This window comes from Mustelus asterias, unplaced genomic scaffold (genome assembly GCF_964213995.1).
Source record: "Mustelus asterias unplaced genomic scaffold, sMusAst1.hap1.1 HAP1_SCAFFOLD_92, whole genome shotgun sequence".
NCBI lineage: Eukaryota > Metazoa > Chordata > Chondrichthyes > Carcharhiniformes > Triakidae > Mustelus > Mustelus asterias.
In genome coordinates, this window is record NW_027590141.1 from 588651 (window position 1) to 605089 (window position 16439).

The 16439-nt window shown below is 44.3% G+C and overlaps 2 protein-coding genes across 4 annotated transcripts in view; one reads left to right on the top strand and one right to left on the bottom strand.

Annotated features, from left to right (window-relative positions):
• The window catches only part of LOC144484119 (uncharacterized), a 30400-nt gene extending 20537 nt beyond the window's left edge, over positions 1 to 9863 (bottom strand). Inside the window, exons 1-2 of the mRNA XM_078202669.1 lie at positions 9766 to 9863; positions 6434 to 7365 (exon numbers count right to left, since the gene is read on the bottom strand). Of these exons, the coding sequence (XP_078058795.1) occupies positions 6434 to 7015 (582 nt within the window). The 5' untranslated portion in view covers positions 7016 to 7365; positions 9766 to 9863. The remainder of the gene's footprint in view (positions 1 to 6433; positions 7366 to 9765) is intronic.
• Positions 1 to 16439, top strand: part of LOC144484092 (uncharacterized) — a 407989-nt gene that overhangs the window by 213295 nt on the left and 178255 nt on the right. The window lies entirely within an intron of this gene.

Sequence of the window (16439 nt, forward strand, 5' to 3'; positions counted from 1 at the left end):
ATGTGCACGGGGGGGCGTTCAGGAATTGGCCACGGAGGGGGCATCATGGTGATTGAATAAGCAGTGACCCTGAATTGAGTTACAATTAATGAATCAGTCGTTATAGTAAAAGACTGAGTTTTTATTTGCTTTTAAAATGTAAAATCTTAATTGTTGTGTATGTAACGAATGTGCAATGAAGATACATTTTTAAAGTTTATTTATTTGTGTCACAAGTAGGCTCACATTAACACTGCAATGAAGTGACTGTGAAAATCCCCTAGTCACCACACTCTGGTGCCTGTTCGGGTTACTCTGAGGGAGAATGTAGCATGGCCAATGCACTGAACCAGCCCGTCTTTCAGACTGGGGAAGGAAACAGGAGCAGCTGGAGGAAACCCAGGCAGACACGGGGAGAACATGCAGACACCACATGGACAGTGACCCAAGCCGAGAATCGATCCCTGGCGCTGTGAGGCAGCAATGCTAACCACTGTGCCGCAGCTGGCATAGTGTACTGGCGAGAGAGATCTTCAAGCTCTGATTAGCCTCAACATTTGAAACTGTGTGAATAAGGGTATTGTATAGAATCAGATAAAGGGATAGTATGAACCAGTTCTCTTGTATTCCTGTCTAAGATAATAAGAGAAAGTGGTGTCAGTAATTGCGGATCCAATTCAATTAATCTGGAGACCAAATTGACCAATTGTCATGTTACAACAGGCCCAACTCTGACGTGTGGTAATCATAGAAACCCGACAGTGCAGAAGGAGGCCATTCGGCCCATCGAGTCTGCACCGACCACAATCCCACCCCACATATTTTACCCACTAATCCCTCTAACCTACGCATCCCAGGACTCTAAGGGGCAATTTTTAACCTGGCCAATCAACCTAACCCGCACATCTTTGGACTGTGGGAGGAAACCGGAGCACCCGGAGGAAACCCACGCAGACATGAGGAGAATGTGCAAACTCCACACAGACAGTGACCCGAGCCGGGAATCGAACCCGGGACCCTGGAGCTGTGAAGCAGCAGTGCTAACCACTGTGCTACCGTGCCACCAGTAATGGTCACTTTGGTAATAAAAGTAGAGGTTCTGAAGGTTTTCCTTGTGAACCAAATTCTGAAGCCTCCCAAGGCTGAGTTCCAAGGAAATTACTGTGAAAGAAGGAGGCAGAGAGGGTTACTCTTCTACAGACTGATCACCCGCATGAAGCTGTAAAAGTCAATGTCTTAAAGTTTATTTATTAGTCACAAGTCAGCTTACATTCACGCTGCAATGAAGCTACTGTGAAATTCCCCGAGTTGCCACACTCTGGCGCCTGTTCAGGTACACTGAATGAGAATTTAGCATGGCCAATCCACCTAACCTTCACATCATTGGGCTGTGGGAGGAAACCGGAGGACGGGGAGGAAACCCATGCAGACATGGGGAGAATGTGCAGACTCCGCACAGACAGTGACCCAAGCCGGGAATTGAACCCGGGTCCCTGGCACTGTGAGGCAGCAGTAACCACTGTACCACCGTATTCAGTAAACCTTTTTCATTCAATAAACTTCTTTTTAAATTTACTATCCAGAGAATTCTGCCTTTACCACAAAGAGGGCAGGGAACAGGCTACATATGAATTAAAGATAAACCATTTGGGTCCAGAACGTTGTGAACATCCTTTTACTCTGGTTGTCTTTGATCCTCAAGTCATTTTCTGTTTGTTTTAACCATGTTCTGTTTCATTAATAAACTTTTATCAGTAAAAATATTTGATTTTGCTGGACTTTTCCTGATGAGATTGATGCACTTTAGGGAAAGTGGGTGAGAGGGGTTGGCAGGCTCTTTAACAGAAAGTGAGTCCCTCTAAGGTAATTGGCAAAGGAGCCAGAGGGGGAGATGGGATTTTATTTTTTGACACAGCGAGTTGTTCAGATCTGCTTGAAAGATTCAATAGTATATTCCCAAAGGGTAAAGACTTGAAAGGGAAGAATTTGCAGGGCTGTGGGGAAAGAACAGAGCAGTTGGATGAATCAGAGAGTTCTTGCAAAGAGATAGCAGGGACATGACGGGCTGAATGGACTCCTGCAGCCCGTCAATCTCAGCCTCCTGCTTTTGTGCAGGTTAAAAGGAACAGATTTCAGTGCAGCCTCTTCCCTGTATATGTATTTAAAGAGACGGGTCTCTCTTTAGTTCTGAATGACTGATATAACAATTGGTTGGAGGCCCATTTCCCACTCAGTCCTCCAGCAGCTTCCTGTCTCTCTATTAGTGCGACGCCCATGGCAGTTTCCCAACTGGGGCGCAGGCCCCATTATTCTCAGCTAAATTCAGCCCTCAGCTCCGTCGCCTGGCTGTCATTGACACGAGCAATAGAGAGACAGAAAGATGCCCCAGGCTCAAATGGGAAGTCGAAACGTGTGGCTTTAAATGAACTGTTCGGTAAACAAATTAAAGAATCACATGACAAAACTTCAAGTTTTCTGATGTTTACTCCAACAAACTGGAGGCAACAATGACTAAACACTTTTTTATAGGGAACATCGCCCTTAAACTGTACAATTAAACTTTGCCCTTTTACTCTTAACACCATTAAATATCCAACTCAATGGATATATTTTACTCTGCCTTGGAATGTTGACATATTTTCTCCAAAAACCAGCCCAAAGTGATTCTTTACTCCTCCTTTTCCAGTCTGGCAACCTTTAATCCCAGAACTGTCCTTCACAGAGACGGTTCTCCTGGACATTTTCCCACTAACACAAGCAAGGCGAATCTTCCAGTCTTGTTTCACAATTCTCAGGAATTTGTGACCAACATTCGACATCGGAGCAGAAGTCGGCCATTTGGCCCTTTGAGTCGGCTCCACCGTTTATTTAGATCATGGCTGATCTGTTTGTGTTGCGTTCTCGTGTTATACCCGATACTTTTGATGTCCTTATCCAACAAGAATTAGTATAAAGGCAAAATTCTGCCCTTCAGCCCTCCAAGTCTGCACCGACCATGCTGCCCAACTTAACTAAAACCTCCTACCCTTCCGGGGACCATATATATTCCCATCCTATTCATGTATTTGTCAAGACGCTCCTTAAAAGTCACTACTGTATCCGCTTCCATTACCTCCCCTGCCAACGAGTTCCAAACACCCGCTATTCTGTAAAAAATCTGCCTCGAACATCTCCTTTAAACCTTCCACCCTGGGAAAAAGCTTCTGACTATCCACTCCGTCCATGCCTCTCAATCTTGTAGACTTCTATCAGGTCCCCCCTCAACCTCTGTCACTCCAGTGAGAACAAACCAAGCTTCTCCAACCTCTCCTCATAGCTAATGCGCTCCATACCAGACAACATCCTGGTAAAACTTTTCTGCACCGTCTGCAAAGCCTCCACATCCTTCTGGTAGTGTGGCGACCAGCATTGAACACTATATTCTAAGTGCGGCCTAACTAAGCTTCTATAAAGCTGCAACCTGACTTGCCAATTTTTAAACTCAATACCCCGGCCGATGAAGGCAAGCATGCCATATGCCTTCTTGACTACCTTCTCCACCTGCATTGCCACTTTCAGTGACCTGTGTACCTGTACACCCAGATCCCTTTGCCTATCAATACCCTTAAGGGTTCTGTCATTTACTGTATATTTCCTGTCTGTATTAGACCTTCCAAAATGCATTACCTCACATTTGTCCGGAATAATAAAGGATAACATTCCATTTGTCAGAACTTTGATTTATTTGAACTAAGATTTATGGGGGTTCTCTTGTTTACAATAACCTCCCTAATCGTAAATCACACCAGGTTCCAGTGTCTTAACCATATGGCAAGAAAGAACACTTTAAATGGTGAATTCAGAAAGTTTATTAATCATTAAAAATGTAACAAGTCAGAAAGATAAAAAACAGAGTGTTGATTAACAGTTAATAGAGAAAGTTTAACTTTAACAATTGAACAGACTTCTCTCCATCCCTCTCAGACCAGGACATGAAGTGACTGCTCCAAAAACATGGATAACTTGTAAAACCAACAGCTCTCCACACCTCTCTGTAAACATCTCTCCCTCCACCTCTCTCTACCAAATTGCCTTCTCAAGACCACTTTTTTATACTTAAAACATGTAAAAAGCCCATCTTAGCCAATTCCCATAAATCTTCAATTATGAACTAAAATAGACACGAGTTTTCAAGTGATTTAAAAACAAATGAACTGTCTGCTGAAAGGGTTAACTTTTCTACAGAACCTAAAGGGATGGGGAGTGAGCAGCAAAAACTTGGCACACAATTACATCACTTTACACAAGATTAAAACAAAACAAATGGTTTTAAACTTCATCTATTAATTTTTTTGTTATATTCCTCAACCTATTTAATTTGATCAGTTTTTGTGAGGGATGGGTAACTTCTGTTCTTTATAAACTGATTCACATATTTTGTTAATTCTACATGGGCTCGGAGAATCAGAACCCAGACTTTATCATCCTTATCCTTTTTCTCCCTTTGCCACCACTCCCTCTGTTTTGCGGGAGGGTCGTGGGGATTCCAATCAGAACTAATCATTTTATCATAAAATACTGCAGATGCTGGAATCTTAAAAATAAACAGAAAATGCTGGAAAATCTCAGCAGTTCCAACAGCATCTGTGGAGAGAGAATAGAGCCAATGTTTCGAGTCTGGATGACCCTTTATAAGAGCTCATATGAAGTGTCATCCAGACTCGAAAGATTGGCTCTATTCTCTCATAATTTTAATCGATAAGTTTCTTGTTCTTAGTTTCCAAATGGCAGGTAAGAGACCTGTCCGGTCCCCACTCTGATTTTTTCACTGGCCATGCTTGGGTAGGATTATAACCATTAGAATCTACTCTCAGAGGTCTGCTTTTCAGTCCAGTGCTACTTGGAGTATACCGTCACTTCACCAACTATCAGGTCACAAGTCCCTCACAGTTCTTATCACAAATTTATGATAAAATAATTTAAACATGCCTGAGAACACTTCTTAACTTCTTAGTCAGCGACCTACCCCCGTTTGTTGATTAGTCAGACCCCTTTTTTACAGATTCCAGGTTCCTCAGCCGCTGAACACCAGCCGGTCCTGCAATAATCTCATAGAATCTCTCCAGTGCAGAAGGAGGCCATTCGGCCCATCAAGTCTGCACCAACCACAATCCCACCGACACTGTCCCCATAACCCCATTCATTTACGCTAGCTAGTCCCCCTGACACAAAGGGGCAATTTAGCATGGCCAATCCACCTAACCCACACATCTTTGTACTGTGCGAGGAAACCGGAGCACCCGGAGGAAACCTACACAGACACTGGAGAATGTGCAAACTCTACACAGACAGTGATCCAAGCTGGGAATCAAACCCGGGTCCCTGGCGCTTTGAGGCAGCAGTGCTAACCACTGTACCACCGTGCCGCCCCAGTTTAATTCGAGCTCATTCTGAGTAAATATTCTCACCAGGTCCTCTGTCAGGGCCCTGCTGAGCAGCTTTAATGGTCCGTGATTGCAGAAACTGAGCAGTCACAGGAATGTGGTCAAGATAGTCCAGTCACATAATGCCTCACATTGAATCTGCAGTCCTTCAATTATAACAGAATATGTGGCTGTCTGTAGCTGCCTCGGCCGTGGTCAACCCCAACACTGCCTTCCTGAACTGTTACAATGCCTGAGGTGTAGGTACACCCACAGTGCTGTTAGGGAGGGATTTCCAGCTACACATTCCAGACTTTCACTAACTGTTGGTGGGTTCCAGATTGATATATTCCATTCAACCACACCCAAGGTGAGTTATTCCAATTCCTTTATTGTCCAGGACAATATATTTACAATATCTTTAAAACAGAAATTAAACATTCCCATTTGATTTCAGGTATTAACATATTCTGTTAGTTTGTTCTTTATTGTCAATGTCAGGCTGGGGTTGTTCCTCTTGGAGCAAAGGAGGTTGAAGGGAGATTTGATAGAGGTGGACAAGATTCTGACAGGTTTAGACAAGGTGGACAAAGAAAAGCTGTTCCCATTCGCTGATGGGACAAGGATGAGGAGGTCACAGATTTAAGGTTTTGGGTCAGAGATGCAGGGGGGATGTGAGGAAGAATATTTTGATGCAGCGAATGGTAATGACCTGGAACTCGCTGCCTACGAGGGTGGAGGAAGTGGAGACAATAAACAATTACAAAGGAAATGGGATGGGCGTTTGAGGGGGTTTCAAACAAATATAGTGACTCTTAACTTCCTCACACCCTGTCACTCTGTGATCCGTGTGAAATTTAAAACCGGGTATTCGCAACAAGACTCAAAGAGCATCAGCTCACTGGAGGCAGTTGTGAGACCGGCCAGTCCAGCAGAAAGAAACCCCCCGACCCTCCCCATTGACCAACTGTGAGAATGAACAAAATGCAGTCCTGGATGTAATTGAGAGCAGAAACAATAACAGCAGAATCCAACCCCTGGAATCACTCGTGAACTCGCTGGTGTCTCAACAGGTGGGATGTCCGAGTGAATCCCTCCCCACACTCAGAGCAGGTGAATGGCCTCTCCCCAGTGTGAACTCGCTGGTGTCTCCGCAGGGCAGATGACTGAGTGAATCTCTCCCCACACTGAGAACAGGTGAACGGCCTCTCTCCAGTGTGAACTCGCTGGTGTGTCTGCAGGTGGGATGTCCGAGTGAATCCCTTCCCACATTGAGAGCAGGTGAATGGCCTCTCTCCAGTGTGAACTCGCTGGTGTGTCTGCAGGTGGGATGACCGAGTGAATCCCTTCCCACATTGAGAGCAGGTGAATGGCCTCTCTCCAGTGTGAACTCGCTGGTGTGTCTGCAGGTGGGATGACCGAGTGAATCCCTTCTCACACTGAGAGCAGGTGAACGGTCTCTCCCCAGTGTGAACTCGCTGGTGTTTGCGCAGGCTGGATAAATGAGTGAATCCCTCCCCACACTGAGAACACGTGAATGGTCTCTCCCCAGTGTGGCTGCGCCGATGAGCTTCCAGCTCTGATGGAACTCTGTATCTCTTCCCACAGTCCGCACATTTCCATGGTTTCTCCATGGTGCAGGTGTCCTTGCCTCTGTCTTGGGTGGACAATCAGTTGAAGCCTCATCCACACACAGAACAAGGGTACAGTCACTCCCTGCTGTGAATGGTGTGATATTTATTCAGGCTGTGTAACTGGTTAAAGCTCTTTAGTTCGTGCGCTGGAACACACTCACTCGAGTGTGGCAGTGTGTTGGTGCTTTTCCAGTCACACTGATGTTTGAAATCTTTTCAAATCAACAGACTGGACAATCATTTCTCCTTCTCGATTCAAAGTCCGATGATATTCAGCTCCCAAGGGATATGACTCTGTCAGATCTGATGTGACATTTGAGATTTCGGCCTGTGATTCCTCTTTCAATATCCTGTAAAATGAGTTTACACATATCATCAGTGTCAGTACAGGATAGAAATTCAGAACAGGATTCTATTTAAAAATGAAAGTAGATGGGCACTTCAAGGAAATAAACTTTCAGGAGAATGGGGATATAGAGTGGGAATGGGACTGGAATGTTATACAGAGAGTCAGCATGGACTCGAGTTACCAAATGGATTCCTTCTGTGCTGTAATGACGTTATGGCTCGAAATGTATAACATCGCTGCAGCATTATATTACAATGCAAGAAATAATAATAAATGTATTTTATTACAGAAACATAAATAATATATCTAATCTGGGTACCATATAATAACACGAGACATATCTCTGTCCTATATTAATTTACTGTCCCCTTAAATATCAGCCATCTGCTGCCCTTTAATTGTGAACATTTGGAAAGAGACCATCCTTTTAGACAGAAAGAAGATTAACGTTTCAGGGTGGGCAGAATGAATTAGAGGGAATAAAAATGTCTCAGATTTTGTTGGTCAATATAAGCTCAGAAGTGGAAGGGAAATGATCTCCAGTGGAAGAGAAACAATTCCTGAACATTGTAAGACTAAGCTGGTAAATCAGCAGTGAATAGAGTTGTGAAGTGGTAAAAACATCAAGACATAGCTTGCCAAAATAATAGTTAAAATACACCCTTTGTTAGAGGCAGAGGAAGGTAGACAATGGCAGAGAGCTGATCAGGGAGGGCAGAGGTGAAACAGAGAAATGGATGGCCGTTAAAATATTCATTCATGGATGTACAAGGCATGGTTAGCAAGTTTGCAGATGATACTAAATTAGGAGGTATCGCTGATAGCGAAGAAGGTTATCAAAAATTATAGGGGGATCTTGATCAGTTGATCGGTTAGGGAAGTGGGTCGATGATTGGCAAATGGATTTTAGTACAGATAATACAGAGTACAGAGGCACAACCTCAGGCTAAAGGGACAATCCTTTAAAACAGAGATAAGGAGGAATTTCTTCGGCCAGAGAGTGGTGAATTTGTGGAACTTTTTGCCGCAGAAGGCTGTGGAGGCCAGGTCATTGAGTGTCTTTAAAACAGAGATATATAGGTTCTTGATTAATAAGAGGATCAGGGGTGATGGGAAAAAGGCAGAAGAATGGTGATGAGAAAAATATCAGCCATGATTGAATGGTGGAGCAGACTCGATGGGCCAAGTGGCCTAATTCTGCTCCTATGTCTTATGGTCTTGAGTGTGAGTGTTGCATTTTGGAAAGTCAAACCAGGGTAGGACTTATACAGTAAATGGTAAGGCCCTGGGGAGTGTTGAGGAACAGAGGAACCCAGGAGTACAGAGGGACCCAGGAGCACAAGTACATAGTTCGTTGAAAGTGATGTCACAGGTAGACAGAGTGGTGAAGAAGGCATTTAGCACACTGGCCTTCATCAGTCAGGGCACTGAGTATAGGAGTTGGGACATTATGTTATAGTTGTATTATTCGTTGGTGAGGCTGCACTTGGAGTATTGTGTACAGTTTTTGTAACCCTGTTATAGGAAAGACATTGATAAACTGGAAAAAGTGCAAAGAAGATTTATGAGGATGTTGCTGGGACTAATGGGCCTGAGTGATCACGAGAGGTGGACAGGCAAGGGCTTTATTCCTTCGAATGTAGGAGAATGTGGGGTGACTATATTGAGGTGTATTAAATCATGGGGGGCATTGGTAGGATGAACCCACATAGTCTTTTTGCCAGGGTAGGGGAATTGAAAACTGGAGGGCATAGGTTTAAGATGAGAGGGGAAAGATTAAAAGAGACCTGAGGGGCAACTTCTTCATGCAGAGGGTGGTGTGTCCATGGAATGAGCTGCCAGAGAAAGTGGTTGAGGCAGGTTTAAACAGCAGGTTTAAACATTTAAAAAGCATTTGGATAAGTACATGAATTGGAAAGGATTAGAGGGATATGAGCCAAACATGGGCAATTGGGACTAGCTGGGAGGGCACCATGGTTGGCATGGATCAGTTGGGCCGAAGGGCCTGTTTCCGTGCTGTATTGCTCTATGACTCTATGTGTTGGCTGCATCAGCATCTATTGCCTACAACTCATTGCCCTTGAACTGAGTGGCTTGCATTGCTGGGGGAAGTGGTAATTTCCTTCTTTAAAAGGACATTATTAAATCGAATGGATTTTTACGACAATTGTCATCAATGGACTTCTAATTCTAGATTTGTACTGAATTCAAATTTCAACATCTGCCGTTGTGGGATTCGAACCCAGGGTTCACAGTGTGTTGCCTGGATCCCTGTGTTACTAATCCAATAACACTATCACTGCACCATTGCCTCCCCATCCATGGTAAAGGAGTCATAATAGCCCGAATCCATGGAATCAGAGCATGCTCTAAATTTGAATTAATGCTCACTAACACTCACCTCAAGACAATTTCACTGTTTTCAATTTTAAAATCTGCTGCAGCTGAAAAGATCTCAGAGAGATTGGTGTCCGGGAAAAATGTTGCAATCTTCAAATCGTGTCCCTGTAAATGAGGAAAGTTATCGGTGTAATTCAAGGTTAGAAATTCAAGACAGTCAAACATTTCTTTTGGTCTGAGTTTGCTGTGAGTAAATCCTCCCCTTCTAACCCCCTGTAAAAGGAGTTTCCAAAATCCATCAGCATCTGTCCAGAACAGAAATTCAAAACATTCTCTCCTCCTTTAACCTGGCACAGAATTACTTTAGCTGGGACAAAATTGCAGTGGAGGCAGTTCAGGGAAGGTCCAGTTGGTTGATTCCTGAAATGAGGAGTTTTATCTTTCAGGTTGAGCAGCTGGGGCCTGTACTCATTGGAGTTTAAAAGACTGAGAAGTTATTGAAACATCTGGGAATTTAAGGGCGGCATGGTGGTTAGTACTGCTGCCTCACAGTGCCAGGGTCCCAGGTTCAATTCCAGCCTTGGGTCACTGTCTGTGTGGAGTTTGCACATTTTCTGTCCATGTCTGTGTGGGTTTCGTCCAGGTGCTCCGGTTTCATCCCACAGTTCAAAGATGTGTGGGTCAAGTGGATTGGCCATGCTAAATTGACCCTAGTGTCAAATGCATGGGGCTGTGGGGATGGGGCCTGGGTGGGATTGTGATCGGTACAGACTCGATGGGCCGAATGGCCTGCTTCTGCACTGTAGGGATTCTATGATTCATATGATATAAGGTGCTTGACAAGGTAGATGCTGAGAGGATGTTTCCTCTGGTGTGGAAATCAAGTAAAAATAAAGGATCTCAAATTTAAGATGAAGATGAAGAGAGATCTTTTCTCTCAGCGGGTTGTTGATCTTTGGAACTCTGTCTTCACCAGTGAGGATTGGAGGCAGGTCATTGAATATATTCAAAGCTGAGGTTTTGATCCACAAGAAAGTCAAGGGTATGGACGGGCTGGGGGTAGCAAAGTAGACATGATCTTATTGAATGATGCAGCAGGCTCGATGGGCCGAATGACTGGCTCCTGTTCTTGGATAGCTGCGCATGCGCCCTGCTACCTATTGTCCCTCTGAAGATCGAGGTTCTGAACCAGCCCCTGAAACCACGCCCATTGTGACCCACAACCGACAGCAGCGCATGCGCTCTCCTTCCCCGCTGAAACAAGATGGCGGCCGATAACCGGGGCCTGTTCCCGGGATAAACGCCTGGGAGCTGTAAACCCGAGACCTGCAGGATCTTATTCGGGCCGTGCGGCCTACAGCGGATGTTTGTAAAGCCATAGCTCACTCCCTCCCCCGACTCCCGGTTCCATTTCTCCCGCAGCCCCACCGACTCACTTGGGGATAAAAGCGTCTCCTGCACTCGCAGGACTCCGGGCAAAGTGACACTGCGCACGCGCGAGACATAGCACCGCGCCTGCGCAATAGGCTCCTGTGGAATGAAGAGGACACTTTCGCACCCGCAAGGGCACCTGGGAATTAACGGCGTCATTGTCAAAGACGATAGTACGAAATTATCTTGTTCAATGAAGATCAATTAATTTTTAAAAATGCATTCCTCGGAATTTGTGCGCTGCCATTCTCTACTTCTAAAATTGATTTAAACCAGTGCTCTCCTGTGGGAATACCCCGAGTTTTAAAAACTTTTCCCACTGGTTTCCCTCTCTCTCTGCTCCCCTGAAGGTGCTCACACAGGTTGGGTAAATCCCACAGAGATTGGTTTCTTTCATTTTCTTTCTCCTGATGCTGAATGTTTTATGGAATGATACATCACAGATGGAAACCATTTGGCTCATCCTGCCCAGTCGGGCTGTCTTTAAGATCTATCCAATTAATCCCACAGCCCTGCTGGCAGAGTGAGAACAATATCTATATACTGCAGCAAGATAGGAGATGAATGGAAAATGTTTTCCAGTTGCATACCTCTCAGACACACTCACCCCTGGAAAGATAAACTGGCCTGTGTACTAAGCAGATATTAAGGTTCCACTTAAAATTAAAACAGAAGGTGCTGGAAAAATGCAGCAGTCACCAGGGCCGAGTTATGGTCAAAATGATGGTGTTGAGCTGCCGTTAGAAAATAACCAGCAATCCAACAAGCCACTCAAAATATTGAATCAAACAAAATTGATCAAAGATTGAGCCAAAGTATTCTGTTTTCCAACATGGTGCTATGATTTTTTGTGATGGTTTTAATGTTCTCACAATTACCTGGTGTAGTCCGGGTTTATTTTATACTCATTCCAACCCATCGCTGTTCATGAGCACATTACCCCCACTCTGATTCCCCATCCCATCAGAGACAACTGAGTCACTGACTGGAAATTAGGGCTTTTAATGAGAGCTCTGACAACCGAGAATGCACCGTCAGCAGAATCAACCCGAGCGAACAAACCCCAGACAGTGAACATTATCCCCCCCAGACCCAAATATAAAACAGTGAACATTATCCCCCAGACCTGAATATAAAACAGTGAACATTATCCCCCAGACCCAAATATAAAACAGTGAACATTATGCCCCCCAGACCCGAATATAAAACAGTGAACATTATCCCCCAGACCCGAATATAAAACAGTGAACATTATCTCCCAGACCCGAATATAAAACAGTGAACATTATCCCCCAGACCCGAATATAAAACAGTGAACATTATCCCCCAGACCCGAATATAAAACAATGAACATTATCCCCCCCAGACCCGAATATAAAACAGTGAACATTATCCCCCAGACCCGAATATAAAACAGTGAACATTATCTCCCAGACCCGAATATAAAACAGCGAACATTATCCCCCAGACCCGAATATAAAACAGTGAACATTATCCCCCCCAGACCCGAATATAAAAGTGAACATTATCCCCCCCAGACCCGAATATAAAACAGTGAACATTAACCCCCCCAGACCCGAATATAAAGCAGTGAACATTATCTCCCAGACCCGAATATAAAACAGTGAACATTCTCCCCCCAGACCTGAATATAAAACAGTGAACATTATCCCCCAAACCGAATATAAAACAGTGAACATTATCCCCCAGACCCAAATATAAAACAATGAACATTACCCCCCCCCCCGCCAAGACCCGAATATAAAACAGTGAACATTATCCCCCAGATCCGAATATAAAGCAGTGAACATTATCCCCCAGAACCAAATAAAGAACAGTGAACATTATCCACCCCCCCCACTTGAATACAAAATTGTCCTGATGGATTCAGACAGCATTATCACAATATTCCAAATGTGTTTTTTCCAGGAATAGATTCAGCGGCTGTATCACTGGAGGCCAGAGATACTCTCCTCAAACTCGGCTCATGTGAGGAATCCCTCCAATGAGGCTCAGGAATGCTACAACCAGAGTCACGTGACCACCAAGTGTGTAACTGAACAAACTACCGCAACGTTGAAGATGTGTTTCAGTGTGAAATGATTTGCTTCACCTGTTGCTTCAGATTTGAGAGAGGGTAATTTGACCTTGACCCAGGCACTTTTCAGATCTGAAAGTGATGGCCTTTAGCACAATCACAAGGCTGCACAATACAGAGGGAACACTAATCTGTTTCGTTCTGCGACTATGTCGTGGTTACACGAGTGATACTTTCCACTAATTAGCTGCCAGCACCAAAAAGGCATTCAGCCTCCCACACAAATGAGCAAGGCTGGGTATGAATATCTTTGCCAGTGCAGTGCCGGGTACCAGGCTGTACATCCCAGTGAGTGGCTGATAAATCAAGGAACATGCTGTTTGATTCTGTCAGAATAGGTAGTGATTTTTTCAGCAGGAAACACTCACCAAACCAAAAATACAATGTTTACTGTGAATACAGATTGGGCAGCACTTGCTGAACAATCCTGAGTGTGTCAATAGCTACACTCATAATCAACTGAAGATAATCAGTCGAGTTCATAATACGGCTCAGTTGTAGTTGTGAGAAGCAACTTACATTTATACGCAGCGATCCTTTCCCTGCAAACAAAACGAGAATTTTCAAGTCTTGCACCTTTTTTGAATTTCCCAGAAGCTTGAGAAACCTACAGTCTTCTATTTATTTCTCCATGGTGATGCTTCAAGTCAATGAGAGTCCACCAATTGTGATCATTTGAAATTTGGCATTCTTCTGTTTGTCCTGATGAGTGCATGATGAAGAGATTCAGCAACAGGTCTCTCTTTTCAGCAATATTCAAGTTCAGTTCTAACAAGTATCTGTGCATTGTTTTATGTTCCTTGATAATTAAATGTGATCGGGGAAGTGTCACTGTGAATAATGTGCAAGTCAGTAAGAATTGTCAGCATTTTCTAATTGGAAATCTTAAGCAGTGGAACCTTTCAGACACTGAATTGTACAGTTTGCACCAAACATCAATTTAAGATTGCAGGAAAAGTTCATAAACTTATGAGAAACAAGTTCCTGTTGAGAGTTCCTGAATTTAAAAAAAATCACAGATGGTGCTTTTAAAAAGGGACACAGCAGCCCTGAAAATCAGTGACATTTCAGAATATTAAACTTCAGCCAGTTGTAGGGATCGTTAATGTCAGCAGAAACAAACCAAATATTGTCAGACTATCAATCCTGGATGTGATTAACAGCTGCAGTAACTGCAAAATCCAACTCCTGCAGGCAATTGTGAACTTGCAGATGTGTCAGCAAGTGGGATGACCGAGTTTATCCCTTCCCACACACAGAGCAGGTGAATGGCCTCTCCCCAGTGTGGGTGAGCTCATGTAAATGCAGGCTGCCAGACTGAGTGAATCCCTTCCCACACATGGAGCAAGTGAATGGTCTCTCCCCAGTGTGAGTGCGTTGATGAGCAGTGAGGATTGATAACTGCCTGAAACTCTTTCCACAGTATGTGCAAATAAATGGCTTCTCCTCCGTGTGAATTCGCTGATGTGACAGGAGGCCGGATGAATTGGTGAATTCCCTCCCACACATGGAACAGGTGAACGGCCTTTCCCCAGTGTGAACTCGCCTGTGTGCACTGAGGTTGGATGAAGACCTGAACCTCTTTCCACAGGAAGTGCAGCTGAACGGTCTCTCCTCTGTGTGAACTCGCTGGTGTGACAGCAGGTTAGATGACAGAGTGAATCTCTTACCACACACAGAACAGGTGAATGGCTTCTCTCCTGTGTGAATTCGCTGGTGTGACCAAAGACCAGATGGCCCAGCAAAATCCTTCCCACACAAGGAGCAGGTGAACGATCTCTCCCCAGTGTGAACTCGCTGATGTGCACTGAGGTTGGATGAACATGAGAACCGCTTTCCACAGGTGGAGCAGCTGAATGGCCTCTCCTCAGTGTGAGTTCGCTGGTGTAACAGCAGGTGGGATGAGGTAGTGAATCCTTTCCCACACACAGAACAGATGAATGGCCACTCTCCAGTGTGACTGTGTCTATGGTTTTCCAGCAAGTATGGATAATTGAATCCTTTACCACAATCATCACATTTCCATGGTTTCTTCATTTTCCCAGCCCCAATGTGACTGTGTCGATGGGTTTCCAACCGGGATGGATAATTGAATCCTTTACCACAATCCTCACATTTCCACGGTTTGTCCACGGTGCTGTTGTCCTTCTGTCTCTCCAGGTTGGATGATTAGTTGAAGCCTCATCCACATACACACCATGTCTATGGTTTCTCCCCACTGTGAATGGTGTGATGTTTTTCAGGCTGTGTAACTGGTTAAAACTCTATCCACAGTCAGTTCACTGGAGCACTCTCACTTGGGTGTGTGTGTGTGTGTCTCAGTTCTTTATCTGTCACATTGAATTTTGAAATTTTCTTCCACTGACAAAACAGGGAATGATTTTTCCCTCCACTGTCAAAAGCAATCATATTCAGGTCATGATGAATCGAATGGCTCTGTCAGAACTTGACCTGAAATTTAGTTTGAGTTTCCTGTCTGTGAATCCTCCTCATCAAGTTTCCTGCAAAAAGAGTTTTAAAAAACTGCTTCAGAACTGACAATTTCAGTTTCCACGAAACATTTCTCCATCTCATTTATCTTGAGCTGTAATCCCCATCCCACACACTCTCTCTTGTCCCTGAGCTGAAATCAAACTCATTGCCTCATCTCCACTCTGAGCCCAGCTCCCTCTCCCTCCAGCTGGATTCAGTCCTCCAGACCATGTGCAGATTGAGAGTACAATCAAGGAGTCAATTATTTTCCTTCCAAGTCAGGGGACGTGCAGCCCCACTGACTCTGTTGTTACCACAATGGGCACATGTGCTCTGCTCACCAATGAAACACCACAGTGACCATTAACACGGACCTGTTCCGAGGAAAGGCTCCATTTTATTTGTGCCACAACACCAGGGGAATTACCTCCTGCACAGGCACAAAGGTATCATCAGTCACAGAAAATAATTGCAGCTGGTGTCTCAAACCTCATTTTACCATTTGCTCCCCGGCATTCTCAATTCAATTTTGAAATGCAAACTGAATTCTGGCATTATGGGGTAAATTAAAACACATTTTAATGGCCATTTTCAGAATGACTATTCCCAAGAATTAATTCCCAAGTCAGTAAATTAAAATTCTCATCAGCAATGTAGGCAGCACAGTGGTTAGCACTGCTGCCTCACAGCTCCAGGGACCTGGGTTCAATTCCCAACTTGGGTCACTGTCCGTG